The sequence below is a fragment of the Coloeus monedula genome (genome assembly GCF_965178545.1).
Source record: "Coloeus monedula genome assembly, chromosome: 37".
Classification (NCBI taxonomy): domain Eukaryota; kingdom Metazoa; phylum Chordata; class Aves; order Passeriformes; family Corvidae; genus Coloeus; species Coloeus monedula.
The window spans coordinates 927,754-947,711 of record NC_138817.1 but is presented as its reverse complement, the minus strand read 5'-3'; the positions used below and the strand labels follow the sequence as shown (position 1 = coordinate 947,711).

Genomic DNA, 19,958 nt, shown 5'->3' with positions numbered 1-19,958 from the left:
CCCCAGGTGTATCCCAGGTGTCCCCCCAGGTGTGCCCAGGTGTGTCTCAGCTGCCCCCAGGTGTGCCCAGGTGCCCCCAGGAGTGTCCCAAGTGTCTCCCACCCCCTGCAGGTGCCCCCAGGTGTGTCTCAGGTGCCCCCCCAGGTGTGCCCAGGTGTGCCCAGGTACCCCCAGGTGTATCTCAGGTGCCCCGAGGTGCCCCCAGCTGTGCCCCAGGTGTATCCCAGATGTGCCCAGGTGTATCCCAGGTGTATCCCAGGTGTGCCCAGGTGCCACCAGGTGTATCCCAGGTGCCCCCAGCTGTTGCCCAGGTGTGCCCAGGTGCCCCCAGGTGTATCCCAGGTGTGTCCCAGGTGCCCCCAGGTGTGCCCAGGTGTGCCCAGGTGGCACCAGCTGTGTTCCAGGTGTGTCCCAGGTGTGTCCCAGGTGTGTCCCAGGTGTGCCCAGGTGCCCCCAGGTGTATCCCAGGTGCCCCCAGGTGTGCCCAGGTGTGTCCCAGGTGCCCCCAGCTGTTGCCCAGGTGTGCCCAGGTGCCCCCAGGTGTATCCCAGGTGCCCCCAGCTGTTGCCCAGGTGTGCCCAGGTGCCCCCAGCTGTTGCCCAGCTGTGCCCAGCTGTTGCCCAGCTGTGCCCAGCTGTTGCCCAGGTGTGCCCAGGTGTGTCCCAGGTGCCCCCAGGTGTGCCCAGGTGGCACCAGCTGTGTTCCAGGTGTGCCCAGGTGTGCCCAGGTGCCCCCAGGTGTATCCCAGGTGCCCCCAGGTGTGCCCAGGTGCCCCAGGTGTATCCCAGGTGCCCCCAGCTGTGTCCCAGGTGCCCCCAGGTGTATCCCAGGTGTGCCCAGGTGTATCCCAGGTGCCCCCAGGTGTGCCCAGGTGCCCCAGGTGTGTCCCAGGTGCCCCCAGCTGTTGCCCAGGTGTGTCCCAGGTGTGCCCAGGTGCCCCCAGGTGTATCCCAGCTGTGCCCAGCTGTTGCCCAGGTGCCCCCAGGTGCCCCCAGGTGTATCCCAGGTGCCCCCAGGTGTATCCCAGGTGTGCCCAGGTGTGCCCAGGTGCATCCCAGGTGTATCCCAGGTGCCCCCAGCTGTGTCCCAGGTGTGCCCAGGTGCCCCCAGGTGTATCCCAGGTGCCCCCAGCTGTGTCCCAGGTGTGCCCAGGTGTGCCCAGGTACCTTCTCGACGCTGCTCCAGAAGTGGCGCACCTCGCGGGCGATGGCGGCCGCCACCCGCCGCAGCTTGGCCTGCTCCTCGCGCTTGGCGCGCTCCTGGCGCTGCCGCTGCTCCTCGTGGTGCCGCATCACCATGCGCACCACCTGTGCCAGGGGAGGGCAGGGCAGGGACAGGTGAGGGCAGGGCAAAGAAAAACCCAAAAAAAACGCCAAAATTTGACCCCAAACCCAACGAAATCGGCCCAAAAATCAACGAAATGACCCCAAAATCCATCGGAATTCACCCCAAAACGGCCCCAATTCGGCACCTCCGGCTCTTCCTGTGCCAGGTGAGGGCAGGGCAAAAAACCCCAAAAAAACGCCAAAATTTGACCCCAAACCCAACGAAATTGGCCCCAAATTCAATGAAATTACCCCAAAATCCATCAAAATTGGCCCCTAAATCAGCCCAAATTCGGCACCTCTGGCTCCTCCTGTGCCAGGTGAGGGCAGGGCAAAAAAAACCCCAAAAAACCCCAAAATTTGACCCCAAACCCAACGAAATCGGCCCAAAAATCAACGAAATGACCCCAAAATCCATCGGAATTCACCCCAAAACAGCCCCAATTCGGCACCTCCGGCTCCACCTGTGCCAGGGGAGGGCAGGGCAGGGACAGGTGAGGGCAGGGCAAGAAACCCCAAAAAAACCCCAAAATTTGACCCCAAACCCAACGAAATCAGCCCAAAAATCAACGAAATGACCCCAAAATCCATTGGAATTCACCCCAAAACGGCCCCAATTCGGCACCTCCGGCTCTTCCTGTGCCAGGTGAGGGCAGGGCAAAAAACCCCAAAAAAACGCCAAAATTTGACCCCAAACCCAACGAAATTGGCCCCAAATTCAATGAAATGACCCCAAAATCCATCGGAATTCACCCCAAAACAGCCCCAATTCGGCACCTCCGGCTCCTCCTGCGTCAGGTGAGGGCTGGGGAGGGCAGGGCAAAAAAAACCCCAAAAAACCCCAAAATTTGACCCCAAACCCAACGAAATCAGCCCAAAAATCAACGAAATGACCCCAAAATCCATCGGAATTCACCCCAAAACGGCCCCAATTCGGCACCTCCGGCTCCACCTGTGCCAGGGGAGGGCAGGGCAGGGACAGGTGAGGGCAGGGCAAAAAACCCCAAAAAAAACCCAAAATTTGACCCCAAACCCAACGAAATCGGCCCAAAAATCAACGAAATGACCCCAAAATCCATCGGAATTCACCCCAAAACGGCCCCAATTCGGCACCTCCGGCTCTTCCTGGGTCAGGTGAGAGCAGGGCAAAAAAAACCCCAAAAAACCCCAAAATTTGACCCCAAACCCAACGAAATCGGCCCAAAACTCAACGAAATGACCCCAAATCCACCAAAATCTGCTCCTAAATCACCCCAAATTTGGCTCCTCCGGCTCCTCCTGTGCCAGGTGAGGGGCAGGAAAAAGAAACCCCAAAAAGCCCCAAAATTTGACCCCAAACACCTCAAAATTGCCCCCAAAATCAATGAAATGCCCCCAAAACGGCTCAAATTCTGCGTTTTGGGGTTCTGGGGACAGGTGAGGGGCACGGCAAAGAAACCCCTAAAAAACCCCAAAATTTGACCCCAAACCCAACGAAATGACCCCAAAATCCATCGAAATCTGCTCCTAAATCAGCCCAAATTTGGCATTTTGGGGTTCTGGGGACAGGGGAGGGACAGAGCAAAAAGAACCCAAAGAAATCCCAAAAATCCCCAAAATTTGACCCCAAAGCCAATGGAATTGGCCCCAAAATCAATGAAATGACCCCAAAATCCACCAAAATCTGCTCCTAAATCAGCCCAAATTCGGCACCTCCGGCTCCTCCTGGGACAGGTGAGGGGAGGGCAAAGAAACCCCAAAAAAACCCAAAATTTGACCCCAAACCCAACGGAATTGACCCCAAAATCAATGAAATGACCCCAAAATCCACCGAAATCTGCTCCTAAATCACCCCAAATTTGGCATTTTGGGGTTCTGGGGACACGGGAGGGACAGAGCAAAGAAACCTAAAAAAACCCCCAAAATTTGACCCAAAACACAACGGAAAAGGCCCAAAAATCAATGAAATGACCCCAAAATCCATTGAAATCCACCCCAAAACGGCCCAAATTCAGCATTTTGGGGTTCTGGGGACAGGGCAGAGACAGAGCAAAAAGAACCCAAAGAAATCCCAAAAAAACGCCAAATTTGACCCCAAACCCAATGAAATCAGCCCAAAAATCAATGAAATGACCCCAAAATCCACCCCAAAGCAGCCCAAATTCGGCACCTCCGGCTCCTCCTGGGTCAGGTGAGGGGCAGGAGAAAGAAACAACAAAAAGCCCCAAAATTTGACCCCAAACCCAATGAAATTGACCCAAAAATCAATGAAATGACCCCAAAATCCATCGGAATTCACCCCAAAACGGCCCAAATTCGGCATTTTGGGGTTCTGGGGACAGGGCAGGGACAGAGGTGCCCAGGGGTGCCCAGGGGTGCCCAGGTGTGCCCAGGTGTGCCCAGGGGTGCCCAGGGGTGCCCAGGTGCCACCTGAGCTTCTCCAGGTGCTCCGAACCCACCTGAGGTGCCACCAGGCAACCAAAACCCACCACAAATCACCCAAAAATCACCCGAATTTCACCCAAAAACCCACCCAAACTCCACCCGAACTGCACCCAGGGGTGCCCAGGGGTGCCCAGGTGCCACCTGAGCTTCTCCAGGTGCTCAGAACCCACCTGAGGTGCCACCAGGCAACCAAAACCCACCACAAATCACCCAAAAATCACCCGAATTTCACCCAAAAATCACCCAAACTCCACCCAAACTGCACCCAGGTGTGCCCAGGGGTGCCCAGGAGTGCCCAGGGGTGCCCAGGTGCCACCTGAGCTTCTCCAGGTGCTCAGAACCCACCTGAGGTGCCACCAGGGAACCAAAACCCACCACAAATCGCCCGAATTTCACCCCAAAATCACCCGAATTTCACCCGAACTCCACCCGAACTGCACCCAAACTGCACCCAGGTGTGCCCAGGGGTGCCCAGGGGTGCCCAGGGGTGCCCAGGTGCCACCTGAGCTTCTCCAGGTGCTCAGAACTCACCTGAGGTGCCACCAGGCAACCAAAACCCACCACAAATCACCCAAAAACCACCGAAAATCACCCGAATTTCACCCGAACTCCACCCAAACTGCACCCAGGTGTGCCCAGGGGTGCCCAGGGGTGCCCAGGTGCCACCTGAGCTTCTCCAAGTGTCCAAACCCACCTGAGGTGCCACCAGGCAACCAAAACCCACCACAAATCACCCAAAAACCACTGAAAATCACCCAAATTTCACCCAAACTGCACCCGAACTGCCCCCAGGTGTGCCCAGGGGTGCCCAGGGGTGCCCAGGTGCCACCTGAGCTTCTCCAGGTGCTCCGAACCCACCTGAGGTGCCACCAGGCAACCAAAACCCACCACAAATCACCCAAAAACCACCGAAAATCACCCGAATTTCACCCAAACTCCACCCGAACTGCACCCAGGGGTGCCCAGGGGTGCCCAGGTGCCACCTGAGCTTCTCCAAGTGTCCAAACCCACCTGAGGTGCCACCAGGCAACCAAAACCCACCACAAATCACCCGAATTTCACCCCAAAATCACCCAAATTTCACCCGAACTCCACCCAAACTGCACCCAGGTGTGCCCAGGTGTGCCCAGGTGCCACCTGAGCTTCTCCAGGTGCTCCGAACCCACCTGAGGTGCCACCAGGCAACCAAAACCCACCACAAATCACCCAAAAACCACCGAAAATCACCCAAATTTCACCCAAAAATCACCCGAATTTCACCCAAACTGCCCCCAGGTGTGCCCAGGTGTGCCCAGGTGTGCCCAGGTGTGCCCAGGGGTGCCCAGGTGCCACCTGAGCTTCTCCAGGTGCTCCAAAACCACCTGAGGTGCCACCAGGCAACCAAAACCCACCACAAATCACCCGAATTTCACCCCAAAATCACCCGAATTTCACCCAAAAATCACCCAAACTGCACCCAGGTGTGCCCAGGTGTGCCCAGGTGTGCCCAGGTGCCCACCTTCCTGGCCACGCCCCTCTTCCAGCGGCGCTCCTGGGCGAAGTCGGCCGCCAGCCACTGCATCTCCTCGCACAGGTAGTCCCAGTGCACCTTGGGCCGCGCCGGCTCGGGCACCTTGGGCAGGCGCCGCAGCGACCAGAAGCCCTCGCGCTTCATCTCGGCCACGCGGTGCTCGACCTCGGCCTCCTGGCACGGGGGGGAAAGGCCCAAAAAGGTTAAAAATGAGCCCAAAATCTGACACCGAACGCAGAAAAAACGGCGCAAAAATTCAGTGAAATGACCCCAAAAATCTGCTCGTAAATCAGGGCGGAATTTGGTATTTTGGGGGTTTGGGGATAGGGGAGGGACAGAGCAAAGAAATCCTAAAAAAGCCCAAAGAAACCCAAAATCTGACCCCAAACCCAACGGAATCGGCCCCAAAATCAATGAAATGACCCCAAAATCCACCAAAATCTGCTCCTAAATCAGCCCAAATTCGGCATTTTGGGGTTTTGGGGACAGGGCAGGGACAAGGCAAAGAAACCCAAAAAACCCCAAAATTTGACCCCAAACACAAAAAAATCGGCCCAAAAATCAATGAAAATGCCCCAAAATCCACCGGAATCTGCTCCTAAATCAACCCAAATTCGGCACCTCCGGCTCCTCCTGGGACAGGGGAAAAAATCCCAAAAAGGTTAAAAATGACCCCAAAATTTGACACCAAACGCAGAAAAAAGGGCGCAAAAATTCAGTGAAATGACCCCAAAAATCTGCTCGTAAATCAGGGCGGAATTTGGTATTTTGGGGGTCTGGGGATAAGGGAGGGACAGGGTAAAGAAATCCTAAAAAAGCCCAAAAAACCCCAAAATCTGACCCCAAACCCAACGGAATCGGCCCCAAAATCAATGAAATGACCCCAAAATCCACCGAAATTCACCCCAAAACTCCCCAGATTCTGCATTTTGGGGTTCTGGGGACAGGGCAGGGACAGAGCAAAACAACCCAAAAAACCCCAAAGCTTGACCCCAAATGCAAAAAAATCGGCCCAAAAATCAATGAAAATGCCCCAAAATCCACCGGAATCTGCTCCTAAATCAGCCCAAATTCGGCACCTCCGGCTCCTCCTGGGATGGGGGGAAAAATCCCAAAAAGGTTAAAAATAACCCCAAAATTTGACACCGAACGCAGAAAAAACAGCGCAAAAATTCAATGAAATGACCCCAAAAATCTGCTCGTAAATCAGGGCGGAATTTGGTATTTTGGGGGTCTGGGGACAGGGGAGGGACAGAGCAAAGAAATCCTAAAAAAGCCCAAAGAAACCCAAAATCTGACCCCAAACCCAATGGAATCGGCCCCAAAATCAATGAAATGACCCCAAAATCCACCAAAATCTGCTCCTAAATCAGCCCAAATTCGGCATTTTGGGGTTTTGGGGACAGGGCAGGGACAAGGCAAAGAAATCCCAAAAAAACCCCAAAATTTGACCCCAAACGCAAAAAAATCGGCCCAAAAATCAATGAAAATGCCCCAAAATCCACCAAAATCTGCTCCTAAATCAGCCCAAATTTGGCACCTCCGGCTCCTCCTGGGATGGGGGAAAAAAGTCTCAAAAAGGTTAAAAATAACCCCAAAATTTGACACCGAACGCAGAAAAAACGGCGCAAAAATTCAATGAAATGACCCCAAAAATCTGCTCGTAAATCAGGGTGGAATTTGGTATTTTGGGGGTCTGGGGACAGGGGAGGGACAGAGCAAAGAAACTCAAAAAAACCCCAAAATTTGACCCCAAACACCCCAAAATCAGCCCAAAAATCCCTCCCAGTGACTCCCCAGTCCCTCCCAGTCCCCCCCAGTCCCCTCCCAGTCCTTCCCAATCCCCTCCCATTCCCCTCCAATCCCCTCCCACTGCCCCCCAGTCCCTGCGAGTCCCCTCCCAGTCCCTTCCCAGTCCCTCCCAGTCCCCCCCAATCCCCTCCCAGTCCCTCCCAATCCCCTCCCAGTCCCTCCCAATCCCACCCCAGTCCCTCCCAGTCCTTCCCAATCCCCTCCCAGTCCCTCCCAATCCCCTCCCAGTCCCCTCCCATTCCCCTCCAATCCCCTCCCACTGCCCCCCAGTCCCTCCCAGTCCATTCCCAGTCCCTCCCAGTCCCTCCCAGTCCCCCCCAATCCCCTCCCAGTCCTTCCCAATCCCACCCCAGTCCCTCCCACTGTCCCCCAGTCCATTCCCAGTGACCTCCCAATCCCCTCCCACTGCCCCCCAGTCCCTGCGAGTCCCCTCCCAGTCCATTCCCAGTCCCTCTCAATCCCCCCCGGTCCTTCCCAGTGTCCCCCAGTCCCTCCCAATCCCCTCCCACTCCATTCCCAGTCCCTCCCAATCCCCTCCCAATCCCCTCCCAGTCCCTCCCAACCCCCTCCCAGTCCCTCCCAATCCCCTCCCAATCCCACCCCAGTCCCCCCCAATCCCCTCCCAATCCCCCCCAGTCCTTCCCAGTGTCCCCCAGTCCCTCCCAATCCCCTCCCAGTCCATTCCCAGTCCCCCCCAGTCCCTCCCAATCCCCTCCAGTCCCCCCCAGTCCCCCCCAATCCCCTCCCAGTCCCCCTCAGTCCCCCCCAGTCCCCCCCAATCCCCTCCCAGTCCCCCTCAGTCCCCCCCAATCCCCTCCCAGTCCATTCCCAGTCCCTCCCAGTGCCCCCAGTGTCCCTTACGTGCTTGGCCTGCTCGGCGATCTCGGCGTGGCTCCGCTCCCACAGCCAGGGGGGCTCGGGGGGGCCGGGGGGGCCCTCGGGGGGGCCCTCGGGGGGAGCGTCCGGCCGGGGGGGGCCGGGGGGGGAGGGGCTGCCGGGGGACCCCGCGGACGAGGCCGGGGACACGGGGCTGCTGCCGGTCATTCTGCCCGCCGGGACCTGGGCAAGGGGGACAGGGGGTTTGGGGTGGTTTGGGGTTGGTTTGGGTTGGTTTGGGGGGATTTGGGGTGGTTTGGGGGGATTTGGGGGGATTTGGGGTGGTTTGGGGGGATTTGGGGGGATTTGGGGGGATTTGGGGGGGTTTGGGGACGAGGCCGGGGACACGGGGCTGCTGCCGGTCATTCTGCCCGCCGGGACCTGGGGGGGGACAGGGGGGTTTGGGGGGATTTGGGGGGATTTGGGGTGATTTGGGGGGATTTGGGGTGGTTTGGGGGGATTTGGGGTGATTTGGGGACCCCGCGGACGAGGCCGGGCACACGGGGCTGCTGCCGGGCATTCTGCCCGCCGGGACCTGGGGGGCACAGGGGGGTTTGGGGGATTTGGGGTTGGTTTGGGGGGATTTGGGGGGATTTGGGGTGGTTTTGGGTTGGTTTGGGGTGATTTGGGGACGAGGCCGGGGACACGGGGCTGCTGCCGGGCATTCTGCCCGCTGGGACCTGGGCAAGGGCACAGGGGGGTTTTGGGGGATTTGGGGGGATTTGGGGTGGTTTGGGGGGATTTGGGGGGATTTGGGGTGGTTTGGGGTGATTTGGGGTGGTTTTGGGTTGGTTTGGGGGGGTTTGGGGACGAGGCCGGGGACACGGGGCTGCTGCCGGTCATTCTGCCCGCCGGGACCTGGGCAAGGACACAGGGGGGTTTTTGGGGGATTTGGGGGGGTTTGGGGGGATTTGGGGGGGTTTGGGGGGATTTGGGGGGATATGGGTTGGTTTGGGGTGATTTGGGGTGGTTTGGGGACGAGGCCGGGCACACGGGGCTGCTGCCGGGCATTCTGCCCGCCGGGACCTGGGGGCACAGGGGGTTTGGGGGATTTGGGGTTGGTTTGGGGGGATTTGGGGTGGTTTGGGGTGGTTTGGGGTGATTTGGGGGGATTTGGGGTGGTTTTGGGTTGGTTTGGGGTGATTTGGGGTGGTTTGGGGACGAGGCCGGGGACACGGGGCTGCTGCCGGTCATTCTGCCCGCCGGGACCTGGGCAAGGGCACAGGGGGGTTTTTGGGGGATTTGGGGGGATTTGGGGTTGGTTTGGGTTGGTTTGGGGGGATTTGGGGTGGTTTTGGGGTGGTTTGGGGGGGTTTGGGGTTGGTTTGGGGGGGTTTGGGGGGGTTTGGGGTGATTTGGGGGGATTTGGGGTGGTTTTGGGGTGGTTTGGGGGGATTTGGGGGGATTTGGGGACGAGGCCGGGGACACGGGGCTGCTGCCGGGCATTCTGCCCGCCGGGACCTGGGGGGCACAGGGGGGTTTGGGGGATTTGGGGGGATTTGGGGTGGTTTGGGGGGATTTGGGGTGATTTGGGGTGGTTTGGGGACCCCGCGGACGAGGCCGGGCACACGGGGCTGCTGCCGGGCATTCTGCCCGCCGGGACCTGGGCAAGGGGACAGGGGGTTTGGGGGGTCCTGAGGGGTTTTTGGGGGGGTCCTGAGGGGTTTTGGGGTGATTTGGGAGGATTTGGGTTGGTTTGGGTTGGTTTTGGGTTGGTTTGGGGGGGTTTGGAGTGGTTTTGGGGTGATTTGGGGACCCTGCGGACGAGGCCGGGCACACGGGGCTGCTGCCGGGCATTCTGCCCGCCGGGACCTGGGGGGCACAGGGGGGTTTGGGGTGGTTTGGGGGGGGTCCTAGAACAGTTTTGGGATGGTTTGGGTGGTCTTGGGAGGGTTTGGGGGGGGCCCAGAGAGGATTTGGGGGGTCCTAGCGGGGATTTTGGGGGGTCCAGGGAAGGTTTGGGTGGGCTTGGGGGGTCCTGGGAGGGGACCAGAGGGGATCCTCAACAATTCTGGGGTGATTTTGGGGGGTCCAGAGGAGGTTTGGGGGGTCCTAGGGGGAAATTTGGGGGGTCCTGGGAGGGTTTGGAGGGGTCCAGAGGAGATCTGGGGTGGTTTTGGGGGGTCCTGGGAGAGTTTGGGGATCCTAAGGGAGACATTGGGGTGGTTTTGGGGGAGTCCTGAGACGATTTGGGGGGGTCCAGAGGGGATTTTTGGGGGGTCCCTGGAAGGGTTTGGGGGGTCCTAAGAAGGAATTTGGGGTGGTTTGGGGGGTCCTGGGAGGGTTTGGGGGGGCTCCAAAGGGGATTTGGGGTGGTTTGGGGGGGTTTTAGGATGACTTTGGGGTGAATTGGGGGGGTCCAGAAGGAGTTTGAGGGGTCCTAGGGGGAACTTTGGGGGGTCCAGAGAGGATTTGGGGTGGTTTGGGGGGGGGCCTAGAACAATTTTGGGGGGGTCCAGAGGGGGTTTGGGGTGGTTTGGGGGGGCCTAGAACGGTTTTGGGGTGGTTTGGGGGGGTCCCAGGGAGGATTTGGGGAGGTTTTGGGGTGCTCTGAGAGGGTCTGGATGGGATTTGGGGGGGTCACAGGGTGATTTTGGGGTGGTTTGAGGGGTCTTGGGAGAGTTTAGGGGGTCCTGGGGGGGAGTTTGGGGAGGTTTTGGGGGGTCCTGGGGGGGACTTTGGGGTGGTTTGGGGGGGTTTTGGGGGGATTTGGGGAGGGTTTTGGGGTGGTTTGGGGGGATTTCGGGTGGTTTGGGGGGTTTTGGGGTGGTTTGGGGGGGTCCCAGGGAGGATTTGGGGAGGTTTTGGGGCGCTTTGAGAGGGTCTGGATGGGATTTGGGGGGGTCACAGGGTGATTTTGGGGTGGTTTGAGAGGTCTTGGGAGAGTTTGTGGGGTCCTGGGGGGGAGTTTGGGGGCTCCAGAGAATTTGGGGTGGTTTTGGAGGTTCCTGGAACAATTTTGGGGTGGTTTAGGGAGTCTTGAGAGGATTTAGGGGATCCCAGGGACGGTTTGGGGAGGTTTGGGGCGCTTTGAGAGGGTCTGGATGGGATTTGGGGGGCTCCAAGAGGGATTTGGGGTGGTTTTGGGGGGTCTTGGGAGAGTTTAGGGGGCCCTAGGGGGGAGTTTGGGGTGGTTTTGGGGGGGTTTGGGGTGGTTTTGGGGGGGATTTGGGATTTGGGGGGGTTTGGGGTGGTTTTGGGGGGGATTTGGGGGGGTCCTAGAGGGGACTTTGGGGGTCCTGGGATGATTTTGGGGGATCCAGAGAAGATTTGGGGTGGTTGAGGGGGTCAGGGAACAATTTTGGGGTGGTTTTGGAGGTTCCTGGGACAATTTTGGGGTGGTTTAGGGGGTCTTGAGAGGGTTTGGGGGGTCCCAGGAAAGATTTGGGGGGGGTTTTGGGGCACTTTGAGAGGATCTGGATGGGATTTGGGAGGGTCCTGGGGTGATTTTGGGGTGGCTTGGGGGGTCCTGGGGTGATTTTGGGGTGGTTTTGGGAGATCCTGGGATGATTTTGGGGAGGTTTTGGGGGGTCCTGGGGTGATTTTGGGGCAGTCTGGGGGGTCCTGGGAGGGTTTGGGGGTGGTTTTGGGGGTTCCTGGGCCAATTTTGGGGGGTTTGGGGGATCCTGGGATGGTTTTGGGGTGGTTTTGGGGGTTCCTGGGTGGGTTTGGAGGGTCCTGGGAGGGTTTGGGGGCGGTTTTGGGGGGTCCTGGGGTGATTTTGGGGCGGTTTTGGAGATTCTTGGAATAATTTCGGGGCGGTTTTGGGGGTTCCTGGGTGGGTTTTGGGGGGTCCCGGGACGATTTTGAGGTGGGTTTGGGGGGTCCTGGGTGGTTTTGGGGGTTCCTGGGACGATTCTGGGGTGGGTTTGGGGGGTCCTGGGACGATTTTGGGGGGTCCGGGGACGATTCTGGGGTGGGTTTGGGGGGTCCTGGGACGATTTTGGGGGTTCCTGGGACGATTCTGGGGTGGGTTTGGGGGGTCCTGGGACGATTTTGGGGGTTCCTGGGACGATTCTGGGGTGGTTTTGGGGGGTCCTGGGACGATTTTGGGGTGGTTTTGGGGGGTCCTGAGACGATTTTGGGGTGGTTTTGGGGGTCCTGGGGCAATTTTGGGGTGGTTTGGGGGGTCCTGGGGTGATTTTGGGGTGGTTTTGGGGGGTCCTGGGACGATTTTGGGGTGGTTTTGGGGGTCCTGGGGCGATTTTGGGGTGGTTTTGGGGGGTCCTGGGGTGATTTTGGGGTGGTTTGGGGGGTCCTGGGGTGATTTTGGGGTGGTTTTGGGGGGTCCTGGGGTGATTTTTGGGGTGGTTTGGGGGGTCCTGGGGTGATTTTGGGGTGGTTTTGGGGGGTCCTGGGGTGATTTTTGGGGTGGTTTGGGGGGTCCTGGGGTGATTTTTGGGGTGGTTTGGGGGTCCTGGGGTGATTTTGGGGTGGTTTGGGGGGTCCTGGGGCGATTTTTGGGGTGGTTTGGGGGGTCCTGGGGTGATTTTGGGGTGGTTTTGGGGGGTCCTGGGGCAATTTTGGGGTGGCTTTGGGGGGTCCTGGGGTGATTTTGGGGTGGTTTGGGGGGTCCTGGGAGGGTTTGGGGGCTCCAGAGGGGATTTTGGGGTGGTTTGGGGGGAATTTGGGGGGTCCTGGGGGGGATCTGGGGGCTCCAAAGGGGATTTGGGGTGAGTTTGGGGGGATTTGGGAACATTTGGGATCAGTTTGGGGGGATTTGGGGGGTCCCGGCGGGATTTTGGGGGGGTTGGGGGATCCTAAAGGGAATTTGGGGCCATTTTGGGGGATTTTGGGGTCAGTTTTGGGGCCACTTTGGGGTCAGTTTTGGGGGGATTTTGGGGTCAGTTTTGGGGGGATTTTGGGGGATTTTGGGGTCATTTTGAGGGATTTTAGGGGATTGTGGGGTCAGTTTTAGGAGGATTTTAGGGGATTTTGTGGTCAGTTTTGGGGGGATTTTAGGAGGATTTTGGGGCCAGTTTTGGGGGGATTTTGGGGTCAGTTTTGGGGTGATTTTAAGAGATTTTGGGGTCGGTTTTGAGGTTATTTTAGGGGATTTTGGGGTCAGTTTTGGGGGGATTTTAGGGAACTCTGGGGTCAGTTTTGGGACCATTTTGGGGTCAGTTTTCGGGGGATTTTAGGGAATTTTGGGGCCAGTTTTGGGGGGATTTTAGGGGATTTTGGGGTCGGTTTTGGGGGGATTTTGGGAGATTTTGGGGTCAGTTTTGTAAGCATTTCAGGGAGGATTTTGGGGCCATTTTAGGAAGAATTTTAAGGCCGTTTTTGGGGACATCCTGACCTGTTTTAGGAGAATTTTGGGGCTATTTGGGGGGATTTTGGGAAAAGTTTTGGGGAGATTTTGGGACCGTTTTTGGGGTGATTTTGGGGCCATTCAGGGGGGATTTTGAGAAAATTTTGGAACCATTTTAGGAGAAATTTCAGGGCCGTTTTGGGGGGGTTTTGGGCCATTTTAGGGAAAATTTTGGGGCCGTTTTAGGGGGAATTTTGGGGCTATTCTGGAGGATTTTGGAGTCCCTCCAGAGGAATTTTGGGGCTGTTTTGGAGGAAATTTGGGCCATTTCAAGGGAAACTTTTGGGCCACTTCAGGGAGAATTTTTGGGTCATTTTGGGGAATTTTTGGGCTTCTTTTGAGGGGATTATGGAGCATTTTAGGGATGGTTTTGGGGCCATTTTAGGGAAAATTTTTGGGCCACTTTGGGGAATTTTGGGGCTGTTTTGGGGGGAATTTGGGGGCACTTCAGGGGGAATTTTGGGGCCATTTTAGGGGGAATTCTTGGGCCACTTCGGGGAATTTTGGAGTCACTTCAGGGGAATTTGGGGCTGTTTTGGTGGAATTCGAGGCCATTTTAGGAGGATTTGGGGCCATTTTAGGGGGATTTTTTGGGCCATTTTGGGGAATTTTGGGGCTGTTTCAGGGGGAATTTGGGGCCATTTTAGGGGGCATTTTTGGGCTTTTTTAGGGAAGATTTTGGGGCCATTTGGGGAGATTTTGGGGCTGTTTTAGGGGGGATTTTGGGGCCACTTTGGGGGGAATTTCAGGGCCATTTTAGGGGGAATTTTTGGGCCATTTTGGGGGGAATTTGGGGCCACTTTAGAGAAGATTTTGGGGCCGTTTTAGGGGGAATTTTGGGGCCACTTCGGAGAGAATTTTTGGGCCATTTTAGGGGAAATTTTTGGGCCATTTTAGGGAATTTTGGGGCTGTTTTGGGGCCACTTTGGGGGGAATTTTGGGCCACTTTGGGGAATTTTGGGGCTGTTTTGGGGCCACTTTAGAGAGAATTTTGGGGCCATTTTACGGGGAATTCTGGAACCGTTTTTTGGGGATCCCCGAGTGGATTTTGAGGAGAATTTTGGGGTATTTGGGGTCCCCCTCCCCCGCTTACCTGGGGGTGCAGGGGTGGGTGGGGGTGGGGCGGGGGGGCCCCGGGGCTGCCCCCCCCCCCCGGCCGCAGGGGCTGCTGGGTAGGGGGCGCCTCATGCTGGGGGGGGGCGCCCGGGCGGCCCAGCCTCACCTGCGCCGCGGCACCTGCAGGGGTCAGAGAGCACCTGAGACACCTGGGAGCTCACCTGGGACACCTGGGAGCTCACCTGGGACACCCCAGATCCACCTGGGACACCCCAGATCCACCTGAGACACCTGGGAGCTCACCTGGGACACCCCAGATCCACCTGAGACACCTGGAAGCTCACCTGAGACACCTGGGAGCTCACCTGAGACACCTGGGAGCTCACCTGGGACACCCCAGATCCACCTGAGACACCCCCAGATCCACCTGAGACACCTGGGAGCTCACCTGAGACACCTGGGAGCTCACCTGAGACACCTGGGAGCTCACCTGGGACACCCCAGATCCACCTGAGACACCCCCAGACCCACCTGAGACACCTGGGAGCTCACCTGGGACACCTGGGAGCTCACCTGGGACACCCCCAGATCCACCTGGGACACCTGGGAGCTCACCTGGGACACCCCAGATCCACCTGAGACACCCCCAGATCCACCTGAGACACCTGGGAGCTCACCTGGGACACCCCCAGATCCACCTGGGACACCCCCAGATCCACCTGGGACACCCCCAGATCCACCTGGGACACCTGGGAGCTCACCTGGGACACCTGGGAGCTCACCTGGGACACCCCAGATCCACCTGAGACACCCCCAGATCCACCTGAGACACCCCAGATCCACCTGAGACACCTGGGAGCTCACCTGAGCCCCCCCAAATCCACCTGAGACACCCCCAGACCCATCTGAGACACCCCAGACCCATCTGAGCCCCCCCAGACCCACCTGAGCCCCCCCAGCCCCACCTGAGCCCCCCCCAGCCTCACCTGTGCCATGGCACCTGCAGGTGAGAGAGCACCTGGGACACCTGGGAGCTCACCTGAGCCCCTCAGATCTACCTGAGCCCCCCTAGAGCCACCTGGGGCCTCACCTGAGCCTCTCCCATCCACCTGAGCCCCCCCAGCCTCACCTGAGCCCCCCAGCCCCATCTGAGCCCCCCCAGCCCCATCTGAGCTCCCCAGCCCCACCTGAGCCCCCCCCACATCCACCTGAGCCCCCCAGCCTCACCTGAGCCCCCCCCCAGCCTCACCTGCACCGTGGCACCTGCAGGGGTCAGAGAGCACCTGGGAGCTCACCTGAGACTCCTGGGAGCTCATCTAAGGCCCCCCAGATCCACCTGAGCCCCCCCAGATCCACCTGGGAGCTCACCTGAGACACCTGGGAGCTCACCTGAGCTCCTCAGATCCACCTGAGCCCCCCCAGCCCCACCTGAGCCCCCCCAGCCCCATCTGAGCCCCCCCACATCCACCTGAGCCCCCCCAGCCTCACCTGCACCGTGACACCTGCACAGGTGAGAGCACACCTGGGAGCTCACCTGGGACACCTGGGGGCTCACCTGAGCCCCCCCAGATCCACCTGAGCCCCCCCAGATCCACCTGGGAGCTCACCTGAGACACCTGGGGGCTCACCTGAGCTCCTCAGATCCACCTGAGCCCCCCCAGCCCCACCTGAGCCCCCCCAGCCCCACCCGAGCCCCCCCAGCCCCCTCCCCTCACCTGTGTGCGCGGGGCCCTCCTCCTCCTCCTCACACTCCACTTCCACGGTGCCGGTGAGGCGGGGGCGGCGTCCTGGGGGGCACAGCACGGTCAGGGGGGGTGCACACCTGGGGGCACCTGGGGGGGTCCTGGGGGGGTCCTGGGGCCACCTGGGGGCGTCCTGGGGCCACCTGGGGGGTACCTGGGGGGGTCCTGAGGGCACCTGGGGGCATCTGGAGGAGTCCTGGGGACACCTGGGGGGTACCTGGGGGGGTCCTGGGGGCATCTGGGGGCATCTGGGGGCATCTGGGGGTACCTGGGGGAATCCCGAGGGCACCTGGGGGGTCCTGGGGGTGCCTGGGGGCATCTGGAGGAGTCCTGGGGGCACCTGGGGGCACCTGGGGGGGTCCTGGGGGTACCTGGGGGCACCTGGGGGGGTCCTGGGGGCACCTGGGGGGTACCTGGGGGGGTCCTGGGGGGTACCTGGGGGGGTCCTGGGGGTACCTGGGGGGGTCCTGGGGGGTACCCGGGGGCATCTGGGGGTACCTGGGGGCACCTGGGGGGTCCTGGGGGCATCTGGGGGGGTCCTGGGGGCACCTGGGGGTACCTGGGGGGGTCCTGGGGGCACCTGGGGGTACCTGGGAGGGTCCTGGGGGGTACCTGAGGGCATCTGGGGGGGTCCTGGGGGGGTCTTGTGGGCACCTGGGGGGTACCTGGGGGGGTCCTGGGGGGTACCTGGAGAAATCCTGAGGGCACCTGGGGGGTCCTGAGGGCACCTGAGGGCACCTGGGGGGTCCTGAGGGCACCTGGGGGGTCCTGGGGGCACCTGGGGGGTGCCTGGGGCTATCTGGAGGAGTCCTGGGGCCACCTGGGGGGTACCTGGGGGCATCTGGGGGTGTCTGGGGGCACCTGGGGGGGTCCTGGAGGGTACCCGGGGGCACCTGGGGGGAAACTGAGAACACCTGGGGGGCACCTGGGGGGGTCTTGGAGGGGCCCTGGGGGCACCTGGGCACACCTGGGGGGCAGCTGCCCCTCCCCCCACACCGGTGAGGTTCCCCCCCCCCACCTCAGGTGCCCTCTGAACTTTGACCTTTGGGGGGGGTGGAGAGGTCAGCACGGATTTGGGGGCACCTGGGGGCACCTGTCCCACACGGGGACCCCCGGACCCCAAAGTGACCCCAAAATCCTCACTGGGACCCCAAAGTGACCCCTGACCCCAAAGTGACCCCAAAACCCTCACTGGGACCCCAAAACTGACCCCAGGCCCCAAACCAGGACCCCCAAAGTGACCCCAAACCCCAAAGTGACCCCAAACTCCACACTGGGGCTCCCTCTGGGTGTTCTCACCCTGGGGGTCTCTGACCCCACACTGGGACCCCCAAACTGACCTCGAACCCCTCACTGGGACCCCAAACTGACCCCACACCCCACACTGGGAGCCCCAAACTGACCCCAAACCCCTCACTGGAACCCCCAAACCCCAAACTGACCCCAAACCCCACACTGGGAACCCCAAACTGACCCCAAACCCCACACTGGAACCCCCAAACTGACCCCAAACCCCACACTGGAACCCCCAAACCCCAAACTGACCCCAAACCCCTCACTGGGACCCCAAACTGACCCCAAACCCCACACTGGGACCCCAAACTGACCCCAAACCCCACACTGGGACCCCAAACCCCAAACTGACCCCAAACCCCTCACCGGGACCCCAAACTGACCCCAAACCCCTCATGGGGGTCTCAGGCCCCACTCCAGCCCCTCACCCCAAACTGACCCCGAACCCCACACTGGAACCCCCAAACTGACCCCACACCCCACACTGGGAGCCCCAAACTGACCCCAAACCCCTCACTGGAACCCCCAAACCCCACACCCCACACTGGAACCCCAAACTGACCCCAAACCCCTCACTGGAACCCCCAAACCCCATATGGGGGTCTCAGGTGCTCACCCCACACAGGGGACCCCCAAACCCCATACGGGGGTCTCAGACCCCACAGCAGCCCCTCACCCCCTACCACAGACCCCCAGACCCCACACCGGGACCACTGGGCTGCCCCACGCCCCTCACTGGGACCCCCAAACCGACCCCAAACCCCAAACTGGGGGTCCCTCACCTCACACTGGGACCCCCAAACCGACCCCAAACCCCAAACTGGGGGTCTCTGACCCCACATTGGGACCCCCAAAGTGACCCCAGACCCCAAAGTGACCCCAAACCCCTCACGGGGATCCCTCATCCCACACTGGGACCCCAAAACCCCACACTGGGGGTCTCTGACCCCACACTGGGACCCCCAAACTGACCCCAAACCCCTCACTGGGACCCCAAAACCCCTCATGGGGGTCTCAGGTGCCACTCCAGCCCCTCACCCCACACTGGAGACCCCAAACCCCACACTGGGACCCCCAAACCCCTCACAGGGTCTCAGGTCCCTCACCCCAAACTGGGGGTCCCCCACTTCCCACTGGGAACCCCAAACCCCACCCTGGGGTCCCTCTGGGTGCTCCCACCCTGGGGGTCTCTGACCCCACACTGGGACCCCCAAAGTGACCCCAGACCCCAAAGTGACCCCAAACCCCTCACTGGGATCCCCAAACTGACCCCAAACCCCCTATCAGAGACCCCCAAATCCCTCACAGGGACCTCAACCCCACACTGGGACCCCAAAACCCCACACTGGGGGTCCCTCACTCCTCACTGGGACCCCCAAACCCCAAAGTGACCCCAAAACCCCACACTGGGACCCCCAAACCCCAAACTGACCCCAAACCCCACACTGGGTCCCTCTGGGTGCTCCCCCCGTGGGGGTCTCTGACCCCACACTGGGACCCCCAAACCCCACACAGAGACCCCCAAACCCCTCACTCCATTCCAAGGCCCTGAGGCTCCCCAAACCCCACCCTGAGGGCTCCCCAAACCCCCAACACCCCCTCACCCCAAACCAGGCACCCCAAAACCCCTCACAGCCCCCTCACCCCAAACCAGGCACCCCAAAACCCCTCACAGCCCCCTCACCCCAAACCAGGCACCCCAAAACCCCTCACAGCCCCCTCACCCCAAACCAGGCACCTCCAAACCCCTCACAGCCCCCTCACCCCAAACCAGAGACCCCCAAACCCCTCAGAGCTCCCTCACCCCAAACCAGGCACCCCAAAACCCCTCACAGCCCCCTCACCCCAAACCAGAGACCCCCAACCCCCTCAGAGCCCCCTCCCCCCACAGAAAAGCCCCCCCCAAGCCCCTCCCGGGGCCCTGAGGCCTCACGGGCCGCCCCTCCCCCCTCGGGGCTCCCTCCCCCCACACGGAGCCCCCCAAACGCGGGGCTCCCGGGCCCCCTCCCCGCTCGCTCGTTACCGATCGCTCCCGGCCGGTCCCGGCGCCTCACGGAGGGGGGGGAGGGGGAGCCGGGGGGGGGGGGCGGAGGAGGAGGCGGAAGGACGGGAGGGGAGGGGGGGGCCCCGGGGAGGCGCCTCCGCTCCCGCTCCGCCTCCAACGCCAAATGGCGGCCGGGTCCCCCTCCCCCTCCTCGATACCACCCCCCTACACCCCCAGAGCCCCCCCTGGACTCCCCCAACCCCCCCCCCGGGCCGTCCTTCCCCCCCCTTCTCCACACCCCCCCTCCCCCTCAGGGCTCACGGGAAATGGAGTCCGGGGGCTGAGGGAGACGCCGGCAAAATGGCGGCGGCCGCGCGCGCGCCCGCCGAGCTCTCGCGAGAGCGCAACGCTTCCCTATGGGAGATCTCGCGAGATCTCGCTCCGCTCTCACCGCCCCCCCCCCCGCCGCCACCTCCCGCCTTTCCCCTTTCCCGCCCTCTTTACCCGCCCCCCCTCAGGTCTCGCGAGATCTCCCATGGGCACGCATTGCGATCTCGCGAGATCTCGCTCCCTCCCCCTTCCTCGCCCTTCGCTCGCTCCTCCTTCCCGCCCTCCCGCCACGCCA

At 60.7% G+C, this 19,958-nt stretch overlaps 1 protein-coding gene across 1 annotated transcript in view; it reads right to left on the bottom strand.

Annotated features, from left to right (window-relative positions):
* SRCAP (Snf2 related CREBBP activator protein) overlaps nt 1-19,615 on the bottom strand; it is a 124,769-nt gene extending 105,154 nt beyond the window's left edge. Inside the window, exons 1-6 of the mRNA XM_082300179.1 lie at nt 19,373-19,615; nt 16,030-16,101; nt 14,352-14,494; nt 7,933-8,130; nt 5,248-5,433; nt 1,167-1,307 (exon numbers count right to left, since the gene is read on the bottom strand). Of these exons, the coding sequence (XP_082156305.1) occupies nt 1,167-1,307; nt 5,248-5,433; nt 7,933-8,115 (510 nt within the window). The 5' untranslated portion in view covers nt 8,116-8,130; nt 14,352-14,494; nt 16,030-16,101; nt 19,373-19,615. The remainder of the gene's footprint in view (nt 1-1,166; nt 1,308-5,247; nt 5,434-7,932; nt 8,131-14,351; nt 14,495-16,029; nt 16,102-19,372) is intronic.
* Nucleotides 19,616-19,958: the final 343 nt, after the last annotated feature.